General features: G+C 43.6%; 2 protein-coding genes across 8 annotated transcripts in view; one reads left to right on the forward strand and one right to left on the reverse strand.

Annotated features, from left to right (window-relative positions):
- LOC124410926 (sodium/potassium/calcium exchanger Nckx30C) overlaps positions 1–6,123 on the reverse strand; it is a 44,823-nt gene extending 38,700 nt beyond the window's left edge. For all 7 annotated transcript variants that reach the window (XM_046889664.1, XM_046889662.1, XM_046889661.1 and 4 more), the window contains exon 1: positions 5,149–6,123. In XM_046889664.1, coding sequence (XP_046745620.1) covers positions 5,149–5,967 — 819 coding nt within the window. In that variant the 5' untranslated portion in view covers positions 5,968–6,123. The remainder of the gene's footprint in view (positions 1–5,148) is intronic.
- A 5,466-nt stretch (positions 6,124–11,589) lies between these two features.
- Positions 11,590–26,470, forward strand: LOC124410959 (chondroitin sulfate proteoglycan 4). The gene is made up of 11 exons (XM_046889710.1): positions 11,590–12,228; positions 13,169–13,332; positions 13,447–13,678; positions 14,734–15,542; positions 15,927–16,181; positions 19,316–19,513; positions 19,606–19,807; positions 19,894–20,554; positions 20,719–22,772; positions 23,089–23,495; positions 23,645–26,470. Exons 1-11 carry the CDS (start codon positions 12,117–12,119, stop codon positions 25,610–25,612), a joined length of 7,062 nt encoding a protein of 2,353 aa, XP_046745666.1. The 5' UTR covers positions 11,590–12,116; the 3' UTR covers positions 25,613–26,470.
- Positions 26,471–26,683: the final 213 nt, after the last annotated feature.

Genomic DNA, 26,683 nt, shown 5'->3' on the forward strand with positions numbered 1-26,683 from the left:
GTTAGAGCTTACCTTTAATTACCTAGTTAAATGGTAAAAAAATTATTTTCCATTTCATTCTCTCCTTTTATACTCTGCAGACACGCATCTATTCCGTAGTTTCACAGAAGTATGAAAATCATGTCGTTGGGTTTTGTGTAGATAACACAGAAATATGTGATTCATTATTACACACGTGATTTGAAATTTATATTATTCCACCTGTTCAGAGTTTTTATCATCTTCGATTTAAATCGTTGATGCTGTGTGTCCCAAAATAGTTTTGGCTCGGTAAAATAGTATATACATATACATAAAAGGCAAAAAGAAACGAATATTGCAAGTTGATTGAAATCAATCGTTTACCATGGACCGTGAAATTGAGGCAAAAAATCTAGACCAACATTTCAAAAGGGGTCAATGTGTTAACTGGCCTGCAATTTTACCGATAAATTATTTGTTGTAATATTCGAATCACTCATTAGGTTTAATTCAAAACTTGAAGGGTTCGAAGGTAAAAGATACTGCCGATATGCGGTGATTTTTGGATTCCCTCAGTTTCGTGATTTTAGATATACGGTAGACATATTTTGACGATGACTAGCTGATAGTGTGTTTCAAGACGAATTGTGCCTCGATTCCTGCACCGAGTCAGCAGGTCGATCTCTGAACTGCAACTAGCGAGTCTCCTACATTCTCTAAACTAGACACTTTTGCTCTAGCTTTCGCACGAGTCACTGCTAATTATATTTCTCCAAGCCAATCCATCATTATTAATGAAGCAACGGTAGCATTTAAATCGTCTATTTCCCTCAAAACCGATCCCTTCGATCTTCCATCATTCCCTGCATTAGAAGTAGTGGCACGTAAGTGCATAATCGATGTGAACGAACCCAAAATAGCCAAATAACACCTTGGCTGGGGCAGAGTAGGTTCCGGTAGCGTCTCATCGAAGTCTACATGATCTATGCCGTAACATATGTCCAGATATTATTTGAAAAGATTCAGGTTTATTCAAATTTTTTTTCGATTTTCAAAAAGTGAAATACTCTCAGCCACGTTCCGTCGAAATGAAGCATCGATCTCCGTGGGTTGAAAAAACTACGAATCGTGATTTCGACGTGATTAAGCGTCTCCCGTAGCCCCTTAAGCGTAAAAAAGTAATTAAACTTTGGGGTAATGCCTTGCCTCAACAAAAATAGCTGAGTGATGACCAAGTTCTGGAAATTTTGAAATTTTTCACAAATGAAATATATTTTTACTCAAAACTGCTATGAGCTGGTCATAGTCAAAGTATATGTTTCCTGTCTTCGACGAAGAGTTCCTCAAAAAAATCTCGAAAGTAACTCAATTCACAAATCAACCCACATCAGCATTATCTTTCTCCCTCGAAACCCTTTAGGTTTTGTATAAAACTTTTTCTTGTATCTCCTAGTTTTTGAGATATTTGCCGGGGGTGATTAAAAAGACAACCATGTAATATATACGAGGTACCAACATATGAATACTTCATAATTATTTATTATAATAAATGCATTCAGCAGTCTCAGAGATTCGTGAAATAATAACAAAAAAAAAAAAAATACGAAATGAAAAGATTTTTTGTGCAGTAAAAATTGAATTTCTATTTCAAATTGTAGACGAATTCGCCTCTCGCCTTTTGTCTTGCTGCTGCTGGTGCTGCTGCTTCTGGTACTATATCGGCATACCTCCTTGTACATCGTAATGTGCAGTTTGTCCTGTAGAAGTGAGTGAGTGACTAAGTGAGGGCCAAAAATTTGCCGTTTCTCGTAACTCATGATTTAACTAATTTATAGGGGGAGCTCTGGCAGCTGCAGGGTATCAAATGACGCCATCTTGAGAAATGAAAGCTCGACTTTGATCCCTCCTTCGATAACCTTTACCTGTGCTAAATTACATCGCCTGCCTTAGAATGTATTATATATACGTTATACAGCGGGTGTTATAAGACTCTTAACCCGTCGCGTTGCTTACATTATATTATACGCTCTACCACCTGCATAGATTTAGCAAATTTCTATTCTCCAGCCTTTCGTAATACCGAATTGTTCTACATTCGTCTGCACTTTGATAATATTTCCCCCGTTAGAAATTCGAGATCCCGAATTACTCGATAAGATTTCTAAGCTTCCACTATGGATCTATATAATTTTCTTCCACCCCCTTGATAGGTACTGTCGCAGACTTTCGGGACTTAGCTCCGAGAAATCGAAACATCAAAGCGAACCACCCTCTAGTCGACAGAGAACCAAACTACTATACATATGTATATTGCATGTACACCACACCAACCCTCGAGCGATTTGACGCAAATTTTAACAAAGACAATGGGCCGAGTCGAGTAGAGAGTAAAGTGAAGTAAAGTAAAGTAAAGTAAAATAAAGTAGAGTAAGGCAAAGTAGAGGATGGAAAGGAAAAGAAACCTGAGACGATATACACGCGCGACGAACAATCGTGCAGTCAGCATTCGCCATTGCCGGTGGTGGTGTGGATGTACACTCGGATCTCCCCCCTCTAACACCCGCCCCCTGCGTCCTCTGCATCCCTTATCACCCGCACGAACGGTACACTCAATGCCTCGAACCGTCGTCTCAACTCCCCCGCGCCCTAATCCCCCTGAAATACATCAATTAAGTGAACGTGATATTGTTATATCTTGGGGTAGAGTGGAAGAAGTCATTTTTCTTTTGCAAACCGGATCGCGATACTCGCCAAAATTAATGCTAAATTAAAAAAATGCGGCAACCATATTCCAAATTATAATTGATCTTAACGATGAATGTGAATTCTCAAGATTATCGAGATTATACAGTGACCTGTGCAACTCTATACACCCAAACCAGCAGATTCAGCCAGCCGAAGCTACATTTTGTAGCAACACATGTCCAAAATGAAACTTCCATTGTATCAGCACGTATCATTAATGTAGCTTCGCCTCTATCATTGCGTATTCTATATATAGCTTAACTTGTATCACTGCACGTTCAAAATATAGCTTCAGCTGTATCGCTACATATTCTAAATGTAGCTTGGTCTGTATGTCAAAATGTAGCTTCAATGGTATCGCTACACATTTGGAATATAGCTCCGATTATATTAGTACGTATTCAAAATGTGGCTTCGGTTGCCTATCTTCTGATATTGGGCGGGCAGTTTCAGAAAAAACTTCCGGTACAATACGACTAATAGATACTGAGAATTCGAATAACCGAATAGGCTTTATATACAGCGACGGTTTAATTGCGAAACTTTTTCTGCACATCGCGAGGTGCAATTTTCGGAAGGTGTTTTCTTCCCAGGGTTGGCTCGCGTTGCCTTGCCTTGCGACTCGTTCGGAGATCGATATAATGTGGGACGTAGTAGCATGGAGTGTAGAGGGTCACTGCATTCTCCACTACTCGGGCCGGCCGGAGATGGAATCTTGGAACGATCGGTGTGTGTGTGAACGATTGGCCTAAACGTCCTACCGGATATGAAATTGGCTTATAGGTTACGTATATGTATGTATATGTGAGTGTGTGTGTGTGTGTCCGTCCCTCGCTATACGTCCAGACTTTCCACCCATGGGGTGGCATACAATTTTTATTCTTTTTTTATTGTTATAAGAAACGCGTTAAAATGTTACAACCCAGGATATGATGGAAGCCGTGCGACGCTTTCGGGAACCATAATGGAGGACGAGATGGTACTAAATTTGAAATAACTCTCTCTCTCTCACAGTCTACTTTACTCCACTTCTTATCCCTCCATTCAATGCATAAACCCTCTGCTGCACTGCGCTAGGTTGAAAAACGAAGCTTATAAACGTTCGGTAATGAGCTAGTCCGGCTTAACTTAATCGCCTCGATAGCCGCTGATATAGGTATATTGAAAACAATACCTCGCTTGAAAGAGACTAAAAGTACCTATATAGAAAAGAAACGAGAATGCAACTTATAAAGCATAATAGCGTAAAAAAGAGCATCGTTTTATATCCAAACAAAAAAAAAACGAGCAGAAAAAAGAGAAAGGAATCGCTCAGTTATTATAATTCGCCAAAAGCCCCGTAGATTAAAATTGAAAAATCTCTAGTGATACAAACTTGCCGAAATCTTTACCAAAATACACGAACTGACGGCTCGACAAACATGTAATAAGAAAGCAGGCAATTTATAATACATTTTAAAGGTTCGCCATTTCACAAACGTAATTTGAAGGCAGTACGGAAATCCAGTCTGTGTCCAAGTTCATATTTTCTACAATACTTTTTTTAAGTTTGACATTCATTTTATCCTGGGACAAAAAAAAGACACAAGTCAAAAAGGGCTAAATTTTCTCTCACTCTCTCTCTCTCTCTCTTTTTGCAATGGCTAAATATGATCCGATTGCAACAGAAACTGCGATTCTCACAAAGCGAGTTGCGATCGTGATCTGCGTTCCAAGTAGCCGGTATTCGCGATGAGGGGCTGCCTACAGTCTGGCGCATCGCATCGCGGCAGCTTCGACCTACTTTTCTTTCCTCCCTTACACGCCTACTACCCTGCACTCACTTACCTATCAACCTACCTGCGCATCCTGAAACCGATTTCTCGAATACGTTGTGAGTGTTTTTTTTGTGCTTTTTTAATTTTTTCTATACCTCACATCTTTTTGCAATAATTACTAGACGACCACGGGTGTGTAACCTAAGGCGACACGTGACCCCGTCGATTAGCTGCATCGAAGACTCTTCGCTCACGTGTGTCACATACGTGGATCCGTGGATGGGATATGCAGGTATATGCCTCTTCTCTAATTAAAAAGCTCCCTCCTCTCACTTTTTTCTCCCTTTGCATTCGCTTTCAACGTTTCCCTGCACGGTGCACGGTCATGTAATATGCAGTCTGCTGCGGTCTGTTAACGCCAATCTCTGGGTAGAATAGCTAATGTAGGTCAATAGACTGTTACCGGTTATCGGGAGACATCGTATATCATACAATACAGAGAAGTTTGCGAGTGTAGGTGAGGGAAAAATTGTTACAATGGTTTTCATAACTGCGCAGGTGTGTTTTACATTATAACATGTTAGGGATAAGCTGGGTAAGATCGGTGGCGGTTGGAGAGGAAGAAGGTATTCGTAAGCAATGGTCGTATATTTAAGGTATTAGGCTTGGAAGAAAGACAACTTACGGATGGCATGAGCTGATCGGTGGACCTGACGCGGGTGACTTTGTTCCTATAAAGTATCCTCTTAACGAGTTTCTCCATGGGTTGATTCCACTTCATGAAGCTAACGTAAGCGAGGTAGAATCCGAAAAGCACGAGAGCCTCGTACCAGTGAATATAGTTGTCGCGAAAGAAGTAAATCAGAGTAATAAGACTGGCGCTGTAGAAGGTGCAGTCGCGGAAGAGGGGCCACCACGTGAGGGTGAGTACGGTCCTCGAGAAGAGTGCGCACATACCGATAACGAAAAGAATGTTGAATACGGCCGAGCCGACGATGGTGCCGATGCCGACGTCGTCGAAGGATACGAACACCCCGATAACCGAGGTGAACAACTCGGGTGCGGAGCCGCCGGCGGCCATGAAAGTCGCCCCGGCGACGTCGTCGGCGATCTCGAGTTTCTCTATAATGACATCGAGCGACGGGACGAAGAACTCGTCGCAGACGATGGCCAGCGCTACGAACATGTAGATCACACCCAGGATGTGGAGGACGACGGCGCCCCGACGACGCTCCTCGAGGGTGAATATGTCCGTCGGGAAGAGCGGCGCCTTCTCCTCGGCAGTCCCGTTATCGCCGCTCTTCGCGTGGTGATGATGGTGCAGCGAGTCGTTCCCCGCTGCCGACCCTCGAGGCGTCGTCGAGACCGGCGAAGGCGACGGCGTGTTCGCCAGGTGCACCGGGTTGCTCGGTGCCGGACGATGGCCCTCCGAAAGGCCCGCTCCGAGCACCAGGACCACCGTCATCCCCAGACACCATCTCGCCCCGATTCTGCCGCCCCGCATCGTTCTCCTCGCTGCAGCCTCCTCCTCAGCGGGGACCAGTCATCATGTCCGGGCGTCGAGGGGCCGCATCTCACGCCGATTCCCGATCTCTAGTTACTCTCTAGTTACTCCCTGTCACCCGAGTGATATCTCGAGTATCTCGGTCCACCGCGACGACCGCCGTCGCCTCCTCTTTTTCCTCCACCTCCACCTCCACGTAATCTTGTCGCACACCCTGAATCGAGAAGTTCTTTTTTCCTTTATCTCCTCTTCTCCACTCTCGATACCAAGGATCGGTAGCGCGTAATTATCGGCTGCGATCCTCAACCACGCACCGACACGTATGATCTCGTTCCAACCCTCCGGATTTCTCCGCGACATCGAGCCATCGCCGCCGAGGATGAACCGTCATCGCGCACGGGGTACGTTATATACGTGTACGTAACAATTATGCAGCACCGGATACTCGCCTCCTCAGGATTCGGTATTCATTTATTTATCCAAATATTAGGATTTTCATTTTTATTATCCTTATTATTATTATTATTACTCTCCTCCTCTTTTGCGTTCACCAATAACTTCCCAGCCCGGAGAACTTCTTCTATACTGCGCGCGTTTTTTAACGTACCGACGCAGGTGTCTGCATGTGTGTTACATACAAAGTAGCAGCACAAATTTTACAACATACCTACGGCGAGGGGGTGCAAAAAACCAACAGGGTATGTAACGACGATATATAGATATACAGATATAACATATAACATATATATGTGTATACATATATACGTGTGTGTGTGTGCGTGTGTGTGTATGTGTGTTTGTGTGTGTATATATGTATATAGGGATATATTTTTGCAGGAGCAGCAGAACGGCGCGTCCGCCGCGATGCCCGCCCGCTGCACACTGGAACAGCCCTGTGTCACCCCTTGCAACCCCTAGTCCAAATCCTACCACCGCGGGACCTCGGACCTCTTCGGACTACCTCGGCATCCGAGGAGGACCAATCCTGCGCTCGCGCGCCCGCGCCGTTTGGCTCCTCCTCAGGCCCTTTCGTTCGATATCAAACTACTGGACTTTTCGGCTCGCGTGTTTCCTGACACCTAACGGGTGGCTCTTACTCCACGAGTATCGCGAGTCTACACCGAACCGAGACCCGGGGACGCACGGCTTGCGCACCGGAAGTATATGAGGAGTTCCTCTACCTCTGATCTTTACATTGGTAGGTATAGGGATGCGGAACAAAACTGGGGCAAAAAACTAAATTACACACTTGAGGTCAGCATGGGATCGCAAGAAATGACACAATTAATTCGTTCTAGCCAAGTTATCGAGTTAATTCTCTCACTTTTTATCGTAACACAATATAGAGTATATAGTACGTGCGTTGATAATATTTTTAATTTCATCAAACTGTGTGGCAAAAAATTCTTTCACCCTCGAACAGAAAAATCAGCGATGGATGAACAGAGGATTCGGTTGTTTTACTCGGTTTTTAAGGTACAAATCTTGAATACACAATCAATTAATAGTGGATTTCTTCTTCTTCGCTTCGGATTTCAAAAATTGACCCGATTTTTGCAAGGTTTAGGGACCGGTCTGTATTCGCAACCATTTTTCGATTTGAACTTCTAGCAGCTATCATGTATAGATAAATTCAACCGGTAACACGTTGTATATGTATATAAGAAAATTAGGGTGAATCATGAACCGTTGACGGTCGATAATAAATCAGGAAAAATTTTCACTACGGACAATGCGCTTTTGTGCAAATGATTAAGAACAGCTCCCTCCCCCCCTTTCCTCGCCGGTATACAACAGGAGTGAATTAAAAATTTCCCGAAGGCAAAGAGAACCGACAAAAGTCGGAGTGAAAAGAAGGGGGAAAGACCAAGAGACGAGGAAAAGTTTATAACTCAACGTGTGGTAAGTAGGTAATTGGGTAAGCCGTACCGCGGCACGGCCTTAAATTCGCTCGCGAAAGGATTCGGGATTCTCACCCCGTATGTTGCGACGGAGGGGGAGGCGGGAGGCGGGAGGCGCGTTCTCCGTGCGCCTTCTGGGGGGCGGGAGGGGAAATCGCAATGCGCGCGCCGACGACGAGGCCGGGCTGCAGGGTAGACGATAGCCTGCTGCGACACGACGTGTGCGAACGCGGGGCGGCCAAAGTGCGTTTGGGTTCGAGCTGAAGACGACGGAGAAGGTCCGCCCCCGCCGCCCCCCGCCGCCCCCTGCCACCCCCGCCGCTATCAGCTCCCTTAATTCTTTCCTTTACCGAGAGTTTAGACGACGATGCGGCGAGGCGACGACGCTCGCTCCAAAACACCCTTACAGCCCTCACCCTTGCAACGTCTGAAGGAGAATTAACCCGGACCCTGTGAGGCTGCGATTAATTAGAACCGCAGAGCGGAGTTGTTCGCGTATTTTTTGAGAACGCAATTGATGAGGTTTTGTTGGGTGAAACTCGCGCTGTTTCAGACGAGGGCCATTCGATTTGAAATTCTCAATTTCATCCCCCCTGTCCCCATTTTTCTTTACTCGTTTTTCGTGCAGCTCGGATAATTTTCATGGTGATTTCACCCGCTGTGAAGATTTTTTTTTATACGTATGTATACATATACTTGGGTGCGTAATCTCGGGTTTCGATCGATTCGGCATCGTCCGAAACTACTGTAAAACATGAATCTCTGGGGATTAAGGGATCGGATGATCAGTCTCCGATTTTGGCTGCAATGCGGACCCTGATAATTAGTCGCCTCCGATATCAAAGGTCGCTGACTTACCGACAGCGGAGAGACATCTACTTTACCGACAATTCGTTTATTTACCGACGGAAATCAACGCGAAGGGTGAGGTTCTCGGTAACGCTGATTCCGTGCATGATGCTCGCGCTCAAACAGCGCGTTTCTTTCTCCACCCTCGTCTCAAAGAAATTCCCTCCCTCTCTACGTGCTGAGAGAGTGATGAATTTCTTAAACGCAATTTCAGAGACCAACATCGGCACCCTGTCGTCGCTGTTTTTATTCGCAGCGTATTCGCGCACCGACTAAAAGTCTCCCCCCTCTGTTCGTTCTTATTGTTCTTGCTCTTTTTGCTTGCCTCGGCGAGGGGCGAGCTGGGGCTTGATACCCGGTATAAATAATTCCACACTGCGAACGGCCGTGCGTGCACGTGTCCAGAAAATCTCGATTTATAATTAGTCCTAAATCGCGGTTTTATAGCCGCGCTCTTTCCAAGACCAAATATTCAATAACGAGCGTAAATACACCGAGAGGGTTGCGAGTCGAGTAACGCGCGAAAGCTGAAGAGCGCGGGTACGAGTTTACCCGCCGTTTTCAAGAGGGGAGGAAAAATCAAGTCTTGAAATAGAAAGCGGCGGTTAACTAGCGCCGGCCCGTGGAGCCAACCGGAGATCGTATAATGCGAAGAAAGGAAGGCGCCGGTCTCTCTGCTTCACCAGTCGAGTCTCTTTGGGGCTGGTGAACTCTCGTCGCACTGCATACACTCGGAATACAAGAATCGTGGAGTCTCAAGTCTGCGCCTGCAGTATAGAGCCAGCCTCGTTTAAGAGAAAGACAATTACGTCTTCCCAGAATGATTCACGGATATATGTATAACCCAACGTTGCTTATTTTTACTACGTTCCAGCATCACCCTTCTCCCGCCGCCGGCGCTTATACGCACATACGTATATACACAGATATAACTCCCTAGAGTCTAAATTTTAATTCAATCGAGCGTTTCTTCTTCTTCTCCTTCTTCTTTTGTTTCTTATTACCTTCACGAACTTAACTGAATTCATGCACTGCTACACACAATTTACCGAAAGCTTTTTCATTTGATATGATATACTGACCCTGCGATTCTTTCTCATGGTTTTTTTCTCTTGTAAATCAATTTCGTATTTTGTTGATCAAATTCAATCCAATGTAGACCGTAGAACCGCACCGAATTTTAAAATGGAAACAAAAATCATTAAACGCAAGCATATCACGTAGGAATAAACGCTTTTGGATCGTTTGACCTTCTTGAAGGCCGGTTGAACAGCGTAACTTCACACCCTATATACTGTCATGTATAACATGCACGTGGGTATAGTTTAGTAATATTAAATAAGTGGAATCAAGGGACACTTAGGGCGCTGAAGGACAGGGGGAAATTCTGGGCAAATTGGGCAATTGTTGCGAAGCGGCTCCCGAAGGTATAGAAGTGGTAGTATAGTAGCAGGAGCAGGGGGAAACGCGGCCAATCATCCCTTCTCCGGGGATATTCTATTACACGCAATGCGTGAAATATCCTTTCGGCAGCAGGGATCGCACGCCGAGTAGTTTTGTGGAAACGAGTTCAAAGAGAGAGAGAGAGAGAGAAAGAGATGGAAAGATAAAGCGGAAGGTTTTCAGGGTCGTTTTTATACGCATAACGCCGTAGAAGAAGCGCGCCTTGTGTCGCTCGTCAATCAGCCGACGACTATATACAAATGCGTGTATAAATCCGAGTATACTAAACGCCCGAGGTGAGTACAGTTTGTTATTAGACGCCGGAGGAACAGCTGTTCTTGTTATCAGCCGTCCACTCATCCCACCCCCTTCTCCGGTTCAGCGTATATGCAGATGCCTAAATCTCGGATACACCATAATCCATCCACCGCCTGCAGGCAGCTACCGGCTATTCATCTCTCTCTTTCGCCATGCAGCTCCTGTCCCTGTAGGTATATAGACCGAATCAAAAAGCCGGTGTAATGCCTTTGTACAATGCCTACGCAGCAGCGGTGGCGGCGGCGAAGTGAAGATAAATTCTAACCGCAAAAAGGTGGGTGAAAAAAATGAGAAAGGAAAAAAAAGAAATAAAATAAACAAATATACAAACGCGAAAGAACGTGGTTGAAATGAAACTTCGACGATGCGTTGTATTTCGGGCAGCTCCTCTACTCCCAAACCTCTCGTTACTCCGCGCAGCCTCCCTCCTTTTCCCACCCCCAAGAGGAGGAGGAGGAGGAGGTCTAGCAGCGTCGGCGCCGGGAGACGGCGGTGTGAGATAAAGAGAGAAAGAGCGAAAAAGAGAACGAGAGGCTCGGTCGAAAGCGGTTCTAGGCGGCGCGGCGGAATCTCTGTGTGCTCGTCGAACGAACGAAGCGGTGCAGTAAGCTCCGTGCGGTCGGAAGGTAACGATCGAGGTCGCGTTCCGTCGTCGTCGTCGTCGTCGTCGACGTCTTCGTCGTCGTAGTCGAGGTTTCCATCCCCCCGTCGGAGAATCGGATCACTCCGCGAAACCGAGGAGCGGATCAGCTGGAAAACTGGGGGTGAACCAACCCCCGGCCACGCCGCTAATGCAATAACGGAAAGGGTGGATCGATGTGGCGCCGGCTCGAGTCGGGCTCCCCCTCCCTTGCTATTCTCGTGCGCGTCCAGTGCACCGACACCCTGAGGACAACGAGGGGTCCAGTGAACTCTGGGAGGCGCTTTCGCACCCTTGACTCAACTGCACCTCAACCTTTCGAGGGCCAACCTGCGCCCACCGACGAAGACCTCGCACCGGGTTTATGAATGCGATTATCGACTGGGTGGATCTGACGTTACCTGCCGCGTGAAACTCGCGGCTTTTTAAATATCCGCTCCGGTTGGTGAACTTTCCGAGAAACATGCCGCCGAGGAAGATTTAACCGGCGAGATTGTTTACTCGCCGGAACTGTTATCGCCGACATCATTTCTGAGGATGAATTATTACTGTGATGAAGATTTCGTCGTCAGTGACTCGGCAGTTCGCGATGCACCTGTAACCGAGGGGATGAGAACGGCGGGTTCTTTCGGCGTCGGGATAACGAGGGTTGAACCTTCGATTCGGGGATCGGTTAGGTTCCTTGCCGATTCGAGGCGGCGCGATATCGAGGGGAGAATTTCGGGCTGTTCGAAACGCGGTTTATGAGCCCCATGCCGGCATGTCGGATCGTCGTATGAGAGTTTCGGGTACACGTGAGATCAATAAGGGCTTAGCTTGGCGGGCAGCAGCGCTGGCGATTCGGTCGTAGATGGTGAGGCTCTCGTTTCTGGACAAGCACCTGTTATATCCGAATTCGTGTAACCACCCGCCGCACCACGTGTGGCGGTGTAAAGTGTGCGGTAAAAATTCAATTACCGGCCCACAACGTGCGGTGTTTTCGGTCCTGATCAACGTCGATGAGCGGAATCTCGATGACAAATACGATGCATCTTAACGACGTGCGACTGCTTCTGTTTCTAGCAGGCATCGCCTGCACACTTTTGGGATGCTGCCAAACGGATGAAAAAGGTAGCGCTTCTTGACGGCCGAGTTACACACTCGGTCTCTGATGATTTCAATGTGTCGGTTACTGTGGTAATTTGACGGGGAAAAATAGCTCGGATGTCATCTTCTCGGCTCTGCTTACTGTCATTATATGTATGTCTGTGGTATTACAGCTCGGTACAATTTTATTTCCTAAAACAACAGTAGAGGAAACACTATGTTGCTTGTGCCCGCGTTCTATTTTATAGTACGTAGGCACAATCGTTTCGGTCATTAGTTAACTCTCTATAATTGATACTTTTATACTGACCGTCTCGCACGAGATTAAATTCAGCTCCTAATTAAACGAAACGTTTCGTCTAAGCAACCGAAATGATCAACTGTAATGAACGAGCAAACGGAAAAGAAAAACATCAATTACAGTGCTGATAAGCGACACTTTACGTGTACTCAATTCCCTTTTATTTGATTGTAAAGGTCCATCAAGAATATTAGGAATGTTTTGTTTTTTTTTACTTCACATTCGTTTACATTTCGACATTTTTTTTCTTTTGGATGTGAAAGACTTCACGAAAATTTCAGGACCATAGTGAAGTTGACTGGAATTTACTGTTTCAAGAATTTCACCCTATGCTCGAATTTGAGGTTCAATGACCTCAACGTTATAGTTCCTTGTGCCCCTTTACTTGCTTTTTCAAATCTTGTCCATGTGTATTGCTGATCTAAATCGATTCTGTGCGACACATTGCGCAGTTTTTAACCTTAACACTTCATACTCACGTACATTGAGTGTAGTCATAAATTTTAATTTATTATACTACGATAATAAAAAGCGAAAATCTTCCTTTGGAATGAATAAAACCTAACAAATATTCATAGAATTTCAGACCGCAACCTCGTGCTTCAGCTTTGAGTTCTTGGTCATATTGATCTCTTAGCTACAAAGATCGCTTTAATGTTTCAGTATCATTCTATGGAGCGAGTTACATTCACCTCCCTGTCCAGGAAGCGCGGGGCGCATCCGACGTCAGTTTCAAATTTCGAACCCATTTACCCGACGCAATGCTGCTCCTGGCTGCTGGGAAGACCGACTATTGTTTGGTGAAGCTGGTTGCCGGTCGACTGAAGGTAATGGGATTTTTTTACGCGACCGAGATCCATCCTCTGAAACCCTCAAGGTTTTATCCAAATCAGATTATCGTCTCAAAAACGAATCTAGACGCGAGCTTTTATCCTTTTCAGGTTCACATCAACCTTGGAGCTGGCGAAAGCGAAATAGCCAGCCCTCGAGGGCTCACCTTGAACGACCTCAGCTGGCACGAGGTGAACCTTACGCGGAGGGAGGCTAACATCACCCTCCAGATAGACGTAATACACGCGACCCGGTCGGTCCTACCCGGCCGGTTTTTCGAACTTAACATTCACTACGGTGTCTACATTGGAGGGCAGGGCGACTTCAACGAACTATTTTTAGGTAAAATAATTGGTGATGTATTAAACTGCATTTTTCTTTCCGTCAAATCAATAATTTATAAGTATTTTTTTTTTTTCTTGATTTAATTATCGTTATTGACTGACACGAACTCGTATAACAACGTTGAGTCTTATCCGTATCTTCGGTGCGATAAAGAGGATCATGCTTTGATTATTATTCAAATTTTATTTTGAACTCTCTTTAACTCGTTGACTGGTACAGATTTTTCCAGTTTTCGTAACAAAACTGGTACTCGAGGTTTTTGTGGGTCATTAATTTCATTTCAGAACTTATTTTTTGAATTTGCTACCCCGTCAGAATGAAAATTGGAGTGAGTTGGGGTAAATTCTTAGTTTTATTATGAATTTTGTCGTTATATTCAAATTCAAAATTTGGTGTACCTGTAGTGGTTTTCTGAGGTCTCTTATTCTATTGCGAAAGTTATTTTGTCAATCTGCCATCCCCTAAGGGTGGTAAGTAATGCCCAGCATGTAAGAGACTAGTCATAAATTTACTTCACTTCTTATTCAAGTTTTAGTTGTAGATTTATGTTTATTTTTCTGTTCTTTTATTCTCTAATTTTAGATTCGGGGCTAGTAACCCAAAAAAAAATCCGAGTGGTGATTATTAGATCAACTGCATAATAATACAAATATTTCAAGTATTGCCGTCATCATTTTAGATCCTCCATTTTGCAATTCTTTAATTCTGACAACGGATTCATTACTAGCGACCTGAAAAACCCTGGAGTAAGAATTTTCAAAAGACTTATTCCATTCTTGACTTTCTGGTTCACTAATGCTGAGGCCTATCGGTATTTTAAACCGCCAGTTTGAATCTCTCACATTGAATTTTTCAACCCTGCCTTCAAAATTAGATTCAGCGACCCCCAAAACGATAGAGTACCAATTTTCACCCAAATCCATCAAGAAATATCAGAGTTATTAAAAAATTTACATTTATGATCGATTACCAGCCAACCGGTTAACTTTGAGACTACATTTCTCAAAACGAATCACGGCCATCAATTAAACCTTGTAAAATTCGTTTATCAGGCCATACGGAGTACCTGAGGGGCTGCATGGCGGACATACACTACAACGGTGCGAACGTCGTGGAGTCTGCAAGGCTGAGGAAGGGTCAATCGGTGGCAACAGGCGTTGCCTGGGGTTGTTCAACTGAGTTTGACGCGAGCCGAGATACGGAGATCAGTTTTGTGGAGGACGGAGCATTCATAGCGATTCCCAAGCCGATACCTCGGACTGGTACAAGATGGGAATTGGACTTGAAAACCGTCAGCGAGAGCGGACTGCTTCTCTACAACGCCGGGCAGTCTCTTCGCGCCGACTACCTTGGAGTTGAGATATACGAGAGAAAGATACGACTGTTGATGAACACCGGAAACGGGCCAACCGAATTGATACACGGGACGACAGTGGCCGACGGAAAGTGGCACCGCGTCGTCGTCGAATTCGACCCGAACGTTATCGGAATCAGCGTCGATTCTTCGGCGAAAACTCTGGCATTGCCCAAGGGCAGCAGGTACCTCGATTTAGCCGGTACTTTGTACATCGGAGGAACGGAACTGAATCAGCGAGCCAAGGCTCTCGGCAAGGGGCTCAAGTCCGGAGACGTTAGTTATAAGGGGTGTATCAGAAAGATGCTACTCGACAACAAACCCCTCGGACTTCCTGACGTCAAGGTTAGCCAGGGCATCGTCATCGGCTGTGTTTGGGGATTCCCCTGCGTCGAGGCCGAGCCTTGCGTCGATGGCGCATCTTGCTCTCAGCTTGGTGTCAACTCGTTCAAGTGCTCCTGCGACCAGGCACTGTGCATTAAACCAAGCTATGCCGAGGACTATAAGGTCAGATGATCGGCACATGTCGACGGTTATGTTCGAGGATTTCAATCGTTTCCAAATTCGTCGAGGTAGCTCATGAACCTCCCGAATGCCGTCGGCAATAACATCTAAGCCTGGGGATCGGCAAATTTTACCTAAAGATGGTTGGCGTTAAGTAAAGACAACATTCGAACACGATCTACCTTGACGGATTTGGAAATTATTAAAAATACCGTGGTTTTTCACTTAACTTTTCAATAACGTTCAAAGACAAGCTTGAGTTGTGTTTTGTGATTGAAAGATATCTCTTTGATATTTCCTCGAAAATTTACAACTTTTTAAATAGTTTTATCGTTATATGAGTATCGATACTTGTCAGAAACTACAGCTTCTTCGTTATTTTTGCAGGTCTACTCAAGCGCAAACCTTCCAGTGGATTTAGAAATTTTATCATTGAGCCCTTTGATGGTGTCCGAGGGTGATCACGTTCTCGTAACGAGTCAGAACATAGCAATGATCTTAGATATAGCAAAATACGGAGTTGAAGAAACGGGCGTTATTTTTACCCTCGTCACACCGCCGTCGCACGGAACTCTGGCCCTCGATCTTCTCAATACCAAATCCGACCATACCTTCACCCTGCAAGAAATAAACCAAGACAAGGTAGGTCGTGAAATGGACGTAAACTTTACACTGATCTAATAGCGATTTCGGTTGAAATGCACTGACTGCAGTAAATAGATGCGGTTCGTCACTTGCTATCGAAGTCAAGTTCAAACAAGATTAGAACGTGTAAACTGTCAATGCAGGGTTGACTGTGTCTGAAACAGAATCGTGTAGCATGTTTCTATTCGTTACACGTTTTATACCCACGATTGGAATTTGGATAAGCCTGGAAAAGTTTAGAATTTAAACGCCACTTTGAAATTTTTTTTATTGATCTTGACATTACAAATTTATGACTGTAAAAAAAATATTTTGAACAAAAATACTGAAAATTGTTAAGTAAAGATAATTTGAAGAGCAGTGTTTGAGCAGTCTATAAACGAGGAATCATGCTTTCGATACACCCGGAGAATCGTGAAAGTTACCTGGAAAAACCTGTAATTTCACGGGAATTTTGGCACAAGGTTTAAGTAAACATTGTGGAAATTTATCCCGTCGAAATTGACGAGAATAATCCAGGCTGACTAAAAGTTGAATGTTATCCCATTGCAAGAATTATTCACATCAATTTCTGGCAAAATTAAGCCGCGATGTAATAACAGTCGTTTTCCAGGTACAGTCTGCCGAGATGACGATTAAACCCCCCCGAACGCCTCGTCCTTCTCGTTCCTTGATCTTTTAATTTCAACGGGGTCGGTCGAATATGCTTTTCAATTAAAATAACGCGAAGCGAAAATTGCGACGCGGTATAAGTTCCTCAGGGTTCGTTAGAGGAGTTGAATATTTATGGTAAATAGAGATAATAAATATTGAAATACAGGCGCGTAATAAAAAGGGAGGAAATTAACAGGCATTAGGAAGATGACACCGTCTACCAGCTGGCGAGGGTGTACAAGTTGTGTATTAATTATTGTATTAATTTGTTTTCCCTTTCTTCAGAGACTCGTTAACGAGTTTCGTAGTCAAATTTCTCTTCGGTACCTCACATTCGAAATTGAGATTAAGTACATTAGATCTGGGCCGTTTTCACCCTGTCATCTTCTCGAATAATATTGTTTTATGTAGTTTAACACACCAGCGAGACCCACCAGCTATAATACGTCAGACGTTCACTCATCTACAGTAGCCAGCAGTAGCAACAGAACCGGAGGACAAAAATAATTCGAAAAGAAGAGGCAATGCTGTCATGTGTTCTCCCAGTTTGTCATAGGGGCCTCTTGCACCCCGCGTCTATTGATAGCGAAGCGTCGTAAGGCCTATGTTTAGAGATGGTAAGGAAACGTGGCGAGAAATCCGCCTTTAGGCGCGGGCGTGCACACAGCTTATGCCTGCGTTTGAACGGCCACTTTATCCAGCAGCCGAGTTGCTCTATTTATAACACTCCAACTTTTTAAGACACATTCATACGTTTTTGCGCAGCTCCGTACATGTTCTTATATGCGTTCAAGTGTATGGATAGATTTATGTATATGGGGCGTTCGGTGACATCTTGATCAAGATTCCAAGTCGATGTCTCAGATTGGCTTTATGGTTTTTTTTTTTTGCCAAAGTACATGACGAAAAATGCAATCGCAATTTTTTGCAAAATTTTTCGACTCAGCGTATCTGAAGTATAATTCGAAAACTCGAAAATAAAACCTCAGTTTACAAAAATCTTATAAAATGTAAAATTTTTTACACCCAATAAAAGATGGAGATTTTATAATTTCAAAGGATAAATAGGAAAAAAAAATTTAAAATGGTTATTATTCGATTGCATTTTTGACATAATAATAAACATGAAAGCTCATTATAATATGGGCCGAAAAATGTCTATTTACAGTAAAATATATGTATTATATTTGTATTTATTTGTTTATAAATTCGTATTTTATTATTTTCCTTATTTGTCTTTTGAAGTTTTGAGATCTCCAGTTTCTAATTGGTGTCAAAAATTTTTCAGATTGTAGAAAGTTGAAGTTTATTTCAAGTTTTTAAATTATACTTCAGATACGGTGAGTCAAAAAATTCTGAAAGAAATTACTATTGCGTTTTTTGTCATGTGGTTTCATACAAAACATTATAAAACCAATCTGAGACATGGACTTAAAATCTCGATGGAGATGTCACGGAATGCCCCATATATAGGTATATATGGAATAGAGGCCCCTGGTAGATATTTTCAGGTACAATTTTTATAATATTTTTCCGGAATCTTTGGGTGCACGTTTTTTTTTAATAATGCAGGAGAAACTGCAAGTTCGAATCTAGTTTAATAATTTTTTATCTCACGTACTTTTGAACTCTACTTAGATATTAACTCATTTTCGCATATTAAAAAAACGTATTCATAAAACAATAATCACGGAAGAAAAACAGGATTTTTGAATGATACCCGTTTCGGTTACTCGTTAATTAACATGGCGATAGAATGCTTCAAGCTTTGAACGTCAAGTTTTCCCGGGCTGCGTGGTTTTCTAAATTAGTTTTTAATTTGTTTATTCCATGCATAAAGTTTTTCTCGTTCGGTTTACTCGAATTGCAGGCAACAACTGCCGTATCTCACGAATCACGATATGCTAATATATCACCCTTCTTCCCCTCCGTGACGGATCTGTGAATCCCGACGGAATTCGTTCGTTATAAAACTCGTTTCACTCTCATCAGTTTTTTACTCACAATTTTATTACTCTTTTATTCAACGCTCACGGTGATAATTACAGCCGAAAGAGTGAGTCGTTAATCAAAGGACACTCGAAAGCCTGCTTTAAATGGATAGCTGTATACATCGTCCAAAATTAAACTGTTTCGTTTTCCCCGAATAGCCGTTATCGTGTATCACTAACGACAGAGAACCAACCCTTACTCTACAACTTTGTCTTATTTTATTTAAACGTATTTTCGTTTACTATCACTTTTCATTCTTTCTCCTCCTAGCTTTGTTAGATTGTATAATTTTCTACTCATACCGTTTACTTCACTTATCTAATTATAACTCGCGTTTTGGTATTCTTAAAGCACCCCATTCTCAAGGGACCTCTAGTCGTTTCGCTTCGAATAAACCTAATTTCAATTCTACTTTAATTTCTCCAAATTCTTCATGCTCCTCCTCGAAGTAACGTAGAATTTAAAAAAATCCATGCTTGTTACAGATCCAGTACATGCACGATGGCAGCGAAAACACGGAGGACAGCATGATTCTTGAGCTGAAGCTGGTTGCTGGTGCCAGCTACACTTTGCCAGGTTACTTACAGGGTCGCCTGAGATTCCCACTGCACGTAAACGTTACCCCTGTCAACGATCCTCCACTCTTGGAGATTCCTACTGCAAAAGTCCTTCGATTGGCTCAAGTAAGCTTCCTCACCGCCGCTCGAAAACCAGTACAGACGACACGTTGAAGAGACTCGAAACCAATTTGTAATTATACATGATTTTCTAATAGGGAACAAGGAAAGTACTCAACAAAGAACTAGTGTGGGCTGTAGACGCCGACACGCCACTTCAAAGCCTTGTTTACACGGTTCTTCGAGGAGACATGGATGCAGGACATGTGGAACGTTTGACTTATCCAACAAAACCGATCGACAGCTTTTCTCAGGCGGAATTGCAACAGGGACTAATCGCCTATGTTCACAGAGGAAATGGTGAGAGGAGTTGAAAATCGTTTTGAATTCAGAATGCTTCAATTATCATCTGTTCCTAGTAACTCCCATCCGTTCTTTCCTTTCAGCAAAATCGAACGCAATGCTCGGACTCCAGGTGAGCGACGGTATCGAGAGCAGTCAACCAGCTTATTTGAGAGTCTCAGCGTACCCGCTGCAAATAAAGCTTCAATATAATACAGGCTTGGTGGTGGTCCATCGGTCATTTTCTCACGTGACACCGGCGAATCTTTCCTTCATAACAAACTCCGATGATTCCAGTATTGAAATACGATACGACATTGTTAGTCCGGCACAGTTTGGGACAATACAAAAGTTCAAGGACGTCTCCGGCTCGTGGAGCAATGTCGATCACTTCACCAGCAAGGATGTTGAGTTGGACTGGGTGCGGTATCTTCACAACGTAGGCAGCCCATCTCAGGATGAGTTTAAGTTTCAAGCAAGCGTAAGGGAAGTCAGAACTCAGCATACCTTCGACTTCAGGATCACGTTCATTGATCTGGAATTGAAAGAGGCCAAGCGACAGCCTTTAACTTTCACCAATTCTGTCGAGGTTGTTGTAGGCTCGCAGAATCTGAAATTTCAAACGAACCCCTTGACCACCCCTGTCAATAAGATCGTATTCACCATCGAGAAATCACCAAAGTATGGAGGTCTGTTTTTGACCAAAAAAGCAGTATTAAAAGGCGATACATTCACCCAGGAAGATCTCGACGCAGGCAAACTAAGGTGTGTAGAAATTACACTTAATCCAAACCAAAACCACGTTTCAAGTCTACTTCCATGGTCAAAAATATTCCACCGTTTCAGTTTGATTCAGTTTCGTCGTCGAAAATTTTGAATGAAAAACGAATCCTGATTTCAGATACGATTAATGTCACGTTTCATTACAGATACAAACTTCTCCGGAAATCTTTCTCCAACATCAACGATGAGATGGTGTTCAAAGTGAAGGCGCCACAGTGCGTGGAGGTCGCGTCCTCACTTGATATCAGATACAACCTGCAGAGAAACGGAAACGGACCTGAAACGGTCGACAGATTACGGGTGAGCGAGGGGGGCAGCGTACCATTGAAGATAATGCGTTTCGACGGTAAAAATTACGGTGTTACTTCGCTGACTTACAACATAACGGTCGCTCCTCTACATGGCTGGTTAAAGGTCGTCAACGATTCTTTTAATTCGAACCCAAGACGAAACGCTACGTATTTCACGTCCAGCGAACTGGCCGCTGAGCATGTACACTATGTTCATGATGATACAGAGACTCCGGAGGATACTTTTGCGTATGTGGCTATTTCATCAGAGCGCGAGAACTTCATGTACGTCGGTAACTTTCACGTTGAAATTGCAATGAGAAATGACAACCCGCCAACACGACTCAACGCCAGAGTGTTTCACGTTGTTCTCAACGGGGAACGAATTCTCACTAACAAAGTACTAGAGTACATTGACGCTGATCTCGATACCAAACCTTCGGACATCGTCTACTCAAGGCGAGACGCGGCAAACGGAGGACTCTACAAAGTGACCAATCCCTCGGTACAAATATACGAATTCACGCAACAGGACGTTAACCAGCATCAAATACTTTTCAAACACCATGGCGAGGAGGCGGGAAAAGTCGAGTTAGGTGTCACCGACGGGCATTTTTACACCGCTGGAGTCCTCGAGGTCCAGGCGAGCCCACCGTACGTTAATCCTGTACCAAGCAATGGCTCGGTGGTAAAATTTAACGAATCGACGGCTCTGACTACAGCGGTGCTTCAGATTGAGACAAACGTGAATGCTAATGAGAGCGAGATAATTTACACTGTGATAGAGAAACCGAGACACGGTGTGCTGCTCAAACGTGATAAGGAGACGGCTACCTTCACTCAAGATGATCTGGCTCAAGGAGAAGTGATCTATAAACACCGAGGTGGCTCTTTGACCAAAGACAGCTTAAGGTTTCGCGTATCTGCAAAAAAAACTGAGGCCGAAGGCCATCTTACTGTCAAAGTTTACCCAGAGAGTTATTGGGAACCATTAATCGTCGCCAACAATCAAACGGTTCTCGTCGAAGAAGCAACGAGTGTTCTGCTGTCTAAGAAGCACCTGGAAGTTATGCATCCAAAAATATCACCTAGTCAGATAATATATCTGGTTAAAGAAAGGCCTCGATTTGGATACCTTGAGCTCCAGTCTCCTGATCAGGAACACAGCGACGAAACTAGGGACGATTACGTTGTCACCAGCTTTGAGCAAAGTACTATTAATGAGGGTAAACTGCACTATGTTCAGTCAGAGCCGAACCAAACTCAGGACAGCTTTACGTTCGACGTTACAAATGGGATAACGTGGCTCCGAGACCTCGCCCTCAACTTGGTTGTTATTCCTGACAAGTTGTACCTAGCAAGTGGAAACTTGAGCGTCGTCGAGGGAAAGAGCGTCGTTTTAGACGAATCAGATTTCCCAGTGATAACGGAATACTATGCGGGAAAGGTGACGGACTATAGAGTTATTGAAAAACCAAAGCACGGTACCATAATTGATTCCACGAAAAATTCACTGGTGAAGAAGTTTCCGCAAAAACACCTTGCTGCTGGTGTCATACTGTATCGACATTCGGATGATGAAACTCTCAACGATAGTCTTAGACTCGTCGCCATTGCCGGTGAAAAAACCAGCGAACCTTTTGAGCTCAGATTCAAAGTAATTCCCGTTAACGACGAAATTCCGTTTCTGGTTAATAAGACCACTTTGAATGTATGGCAAGGTGGCTCCGTTTTCATAACGTCCAAGGATCTTGCTACACTGGATAATGATACTGAACCGGAAAATTTACGGTATCATATAAACAGTATCAGAAATGGATTTATTTGTCTGAAGCAGTTTAAGAAATTGGAAATTCGTAATTTTACTCAACAGCAAATCAACAACATGGAAATAATGTTCACACATACGAGTAAGTTGAAAATATTGCATTGATTAAAATTTTTCTTTAGAATATTATTACAGTTTCATGTTGAATTACGGAATGAGCTCTTAGAAAATTTTACTTAGATAATACGTTAGAAATTTCTGCCAAAATTTAAAAGTTGTCAGAAAAATCTTGCAATGCTTCACCATCAACATTAAATAGACGATTTCTCTACTTTTCAATAACTTGTACCGAAAAATTCGTGAAGAAAAAGATAATCACTTATCGTTGAACCAAACACGAAGAATAGTTCTCATAAAATCACTTTTGAGCTTCAAAGCAATTTTTCTTATCTCTACAGACGAATCAGATGCTGAATTTATCTTCACGATTGATGATGGGGTTCATACCACAAGTAACTATACGATGCTGGTTGTAACGCGAGAAGTCCGTCTCTCGGTGAAGAACAATAATCCACTAAACGTGTTTCCATTAACAAGGAAACCGATATCTGCGGACCTACTTTCTATCGATAGTACAGATGGTAATCGTAAAATAAAATACATTGTCAGAAGCGGGCCTCATCTCGGGCGGATAATCATGGAAACGAGCGAGGGGATTTGGCTCGAGGTTGACAGGTTTTATCAGAGCGATTTGAATCATAGTAAAGTAATTTACGAACACACCAAACAATTCATGGATCTCTCTGCCAACGACTCCTTCGTTTTCGACGTAGAGGCACATTTTGCTAAGCCAGTACTAAATCAGGTAACCCATCTTCTTTACTCTTATGCTAATTAAAAACCAAAGAACAACTGCCATAACGGTAATTTTTAGGTTCACATATAAAAAACTTTATTTCAAAAATTGATATGCTACAAAATTTCTTATATCAATCCAACAATTTATGATTTCAGCTCTTTCAAATTGAGATATCTGTTTCAAGCGGCGGACTTGACAGATACATATCAGCCGAAAGTGTCCGCGTCGAGGAGGGAGGTTCGGGGAAGGTGATCGTGAACGTTACCGGCATTGTTAAGTTTCTGCAGGCAAAGGCTGGACTCGAAAATCCGACGGTAGTAACCAGACTCGCCACGCATCCTAGTCACGGCCACGTTATGCTTCTACCAGACTTGAATGTGACGACGTTCACACTTCCTGAGATTGAAGGAGGAAAGGTAGCGTACTTCCATGATCACTCGGATACGACGGAAGATCGTATTCACTTCTCTGTGTATCTGACTCCGGGCCACATTCTACTGTGTAACACGACTGTCCCAGTAATTGTAACGCCGATAAATGACGAGCCATTCAAACTCGTAACCAACGCGCCGTTCGTCTCCGTTGTAAGAAATCAGAACCAGACAATAACCAGAGATAACTTGCTGACGACCGACCCGGACACGGACCCTCAGGAACTGTCCTACGACGTCATATCCGGCCCAACTTATGGCAGGCTTCTTCTGCTTCCCCAAGATCAAAATTCATCCGAAGTTCATCAAGTGAACAAGTTCAGCCAGCACGATGTTGACTCGAATCGTCTGGTCTATGAACACTCCGGCCCGTTACAAGCGGCCTCGTTTTACTTCAGGGTATCCGACGGGAGGTTCAACCCAGTGTACAGGGTATTAAATTTTCACGTTCTTCCAATCCGATTGAACGTGACTGTCGTCGGCCCTGTCAGCCTCCAACAGGGTTCCAACGTAGCTCTGATATCAGAGGACAACATAAGACTGGAAACCAACGCGAGGCAGGATTTGGTTACGTACAATGTGACGAAGGCGCCGAAATTTGGCACCATATACGTCAGGGACGCTGCGGCGGTTAGCTTCAGGCACACGGATCTTCTGTCGAAAAGTGTGATGTTCATGCAGACTGACATGACCATGTCAAACGATAGCCTCGAGCTAGCAGCCCAGCTGAGCGATTTCGAGGCAAAACATGTCGTCATCGACGTTATTGTAGAACCATTGATGATCGTGAATCCCATGGTGGCTATAGCAGGGGAGAGAAATCGGCTAGATTTACGATACATGGACGCGACACCACTGGCGAAGCTGACAAGTAGCAATCCGATGTTCGTGGTGACGAGGAAACCGAAGTATGCAAGAATTAAAAAGATCATCAGGAGTTCCGGGGATAGGAAGGGCACGCGAGAACGAGAAGTGAGCAAGTTCTCTCATCAGGAGTTGATTTCGGGCCTGATATACGTTGTGTGTAAAAAAATGGCCGCTCTGGAAATCGAAGGGACACCTGACAGTTTCGGCTTTGTCCTGGCAGCATCAATATTTCAGCCTGCGGCTGGCAACTTCAACTTTCGTATTAAATATAACGTCGACGAATTCAATATGACCCTGGGTAGTCCGATGGACCCGGTTGGGCACGAGGGAGAAATGGCAATAGCCCCCAACATGAGTAACGACTATCTCCTCATCCTGGGAATGCTCTTGGGCGTTTTCCTCCTCGGCGTGGTCGTCATAATCACCATAAGGTGTAGACACAATCGGTACAAGCACGCTGAAGACAATAAGGCCGAACCATCACCCGGGGTTGGAGTGATGCCGCTTCCTAGACCCCCTGATCACCTTATGCCCGCCACTCCGCACCTCAAACGATTCGGTAATGATCATGATGGCATCACAGGAAGTAGTACTCCACTTCCAGTCCTCCCATCCATGCCAGCCACTCTTCCCCAATGCAAAGTAATCCCTCTTAGCCCTTTGGACAGCATCGCTGGCTCCGAGGTCGACGTATCTTCGAGGTATCCTTACGGTGTGCCGGACGGCGACGAGTGGAGTAGCTTTGACACTTCCGATCTGCCGTGTCCCTCGGCTACCACACCTAGGGCCAATCCGTTACTTAGAAGAAATCAGTACTGGGTATAGCACAAGGCCTACTGTCATAGACGTGACAAGTTTTTACCTTTCACGCAGCTGAGACTTTCATGATGAGGTTTTGGCGAAGCGAGCTGAAGTCCTGCAGTGACGTGCCTCAAGAAAAGACTTTTTTAAGTACAGAATACACGTGTGGTTGCTGTTCTTGACTTTGGTTCGGCTCGATGAACGACCGATTGACGATCGTGGTCACTCGAATGGTGCTGATCGTATAAATCCGAAAGAGAAATATAGACTTTCACACATTTACATTTAAGGTTATCAATGTCAGGGAAAGGGAAGCGGACACGGGGTGGATGTTAGGGGAGGGGGTGGAAGGGTACTCCGAAATTGACGAAAACACATTAAAGGTATCGTAAAAACGCACTGGCTAAGCAACCAAAGTAAAACTACGACTTAAGATTTAGATAATGTGCCTACGAAGGTAGAGGTAAATGAAACTTAACACCTAAGTTAGCGTTAATAATGATTAAATATACGTTATATATATACATATAATATATCTATATTCGGTAGCTTTTTAATAAACATATTATTATATCTGCGTCGCAACCCGTTAGCACCAAAAATCTAAAAACGGAAAAAAAGAGAATGGAAAAAATTAATAGTAATGATGAAAACTGATTTAACTGAGAGTAATGGTACAGTCCGCTCTTTTAATAGTGTCGCTCTTCAGATGCATTGTGAAATGCATGTCGATCTATTTAATTTGATAATTTCTTCGCTAAAATAATAATTTTACTAAGTCGAATTATTTGTTAATCTTGACTTATGCACACTCAGTATTATATGCAAACTGAAAAAAATAACAAATTATTTCAAGCACTTCAAAGCTTTATCACTAAATGAACGAATATGAATATATATATTTTAAATTCAAATAGTTCAGGTCAATATAGTTTTCTTTGAAAGTAAATAATAAAATAATCATGATATAAGAATTACGAAATATCTTTATTCTAATAAATAAGATGAAAGATTATAATTCAAGTACATATTTTATAAATCCTATATCATGATAATTTGTTATTTACCTTAAAAAGATTTTCATTAGCAGAGCGG

Source organism: Diprion similis, chromosome 10, assembly GCF_021155765.1.
Source record: "Diprion similis isolate iyDipSimi1 chromosome 10, iyDipSimi1.1, whole genome shotgun sequence".
In the NCBI taxonomy this organism is placed as follows: Eukaryota; Metazoa; Arthropoda; class Insecta; order Hymenoptera; family Diprionidae; genus Diprion; species Diprion similis.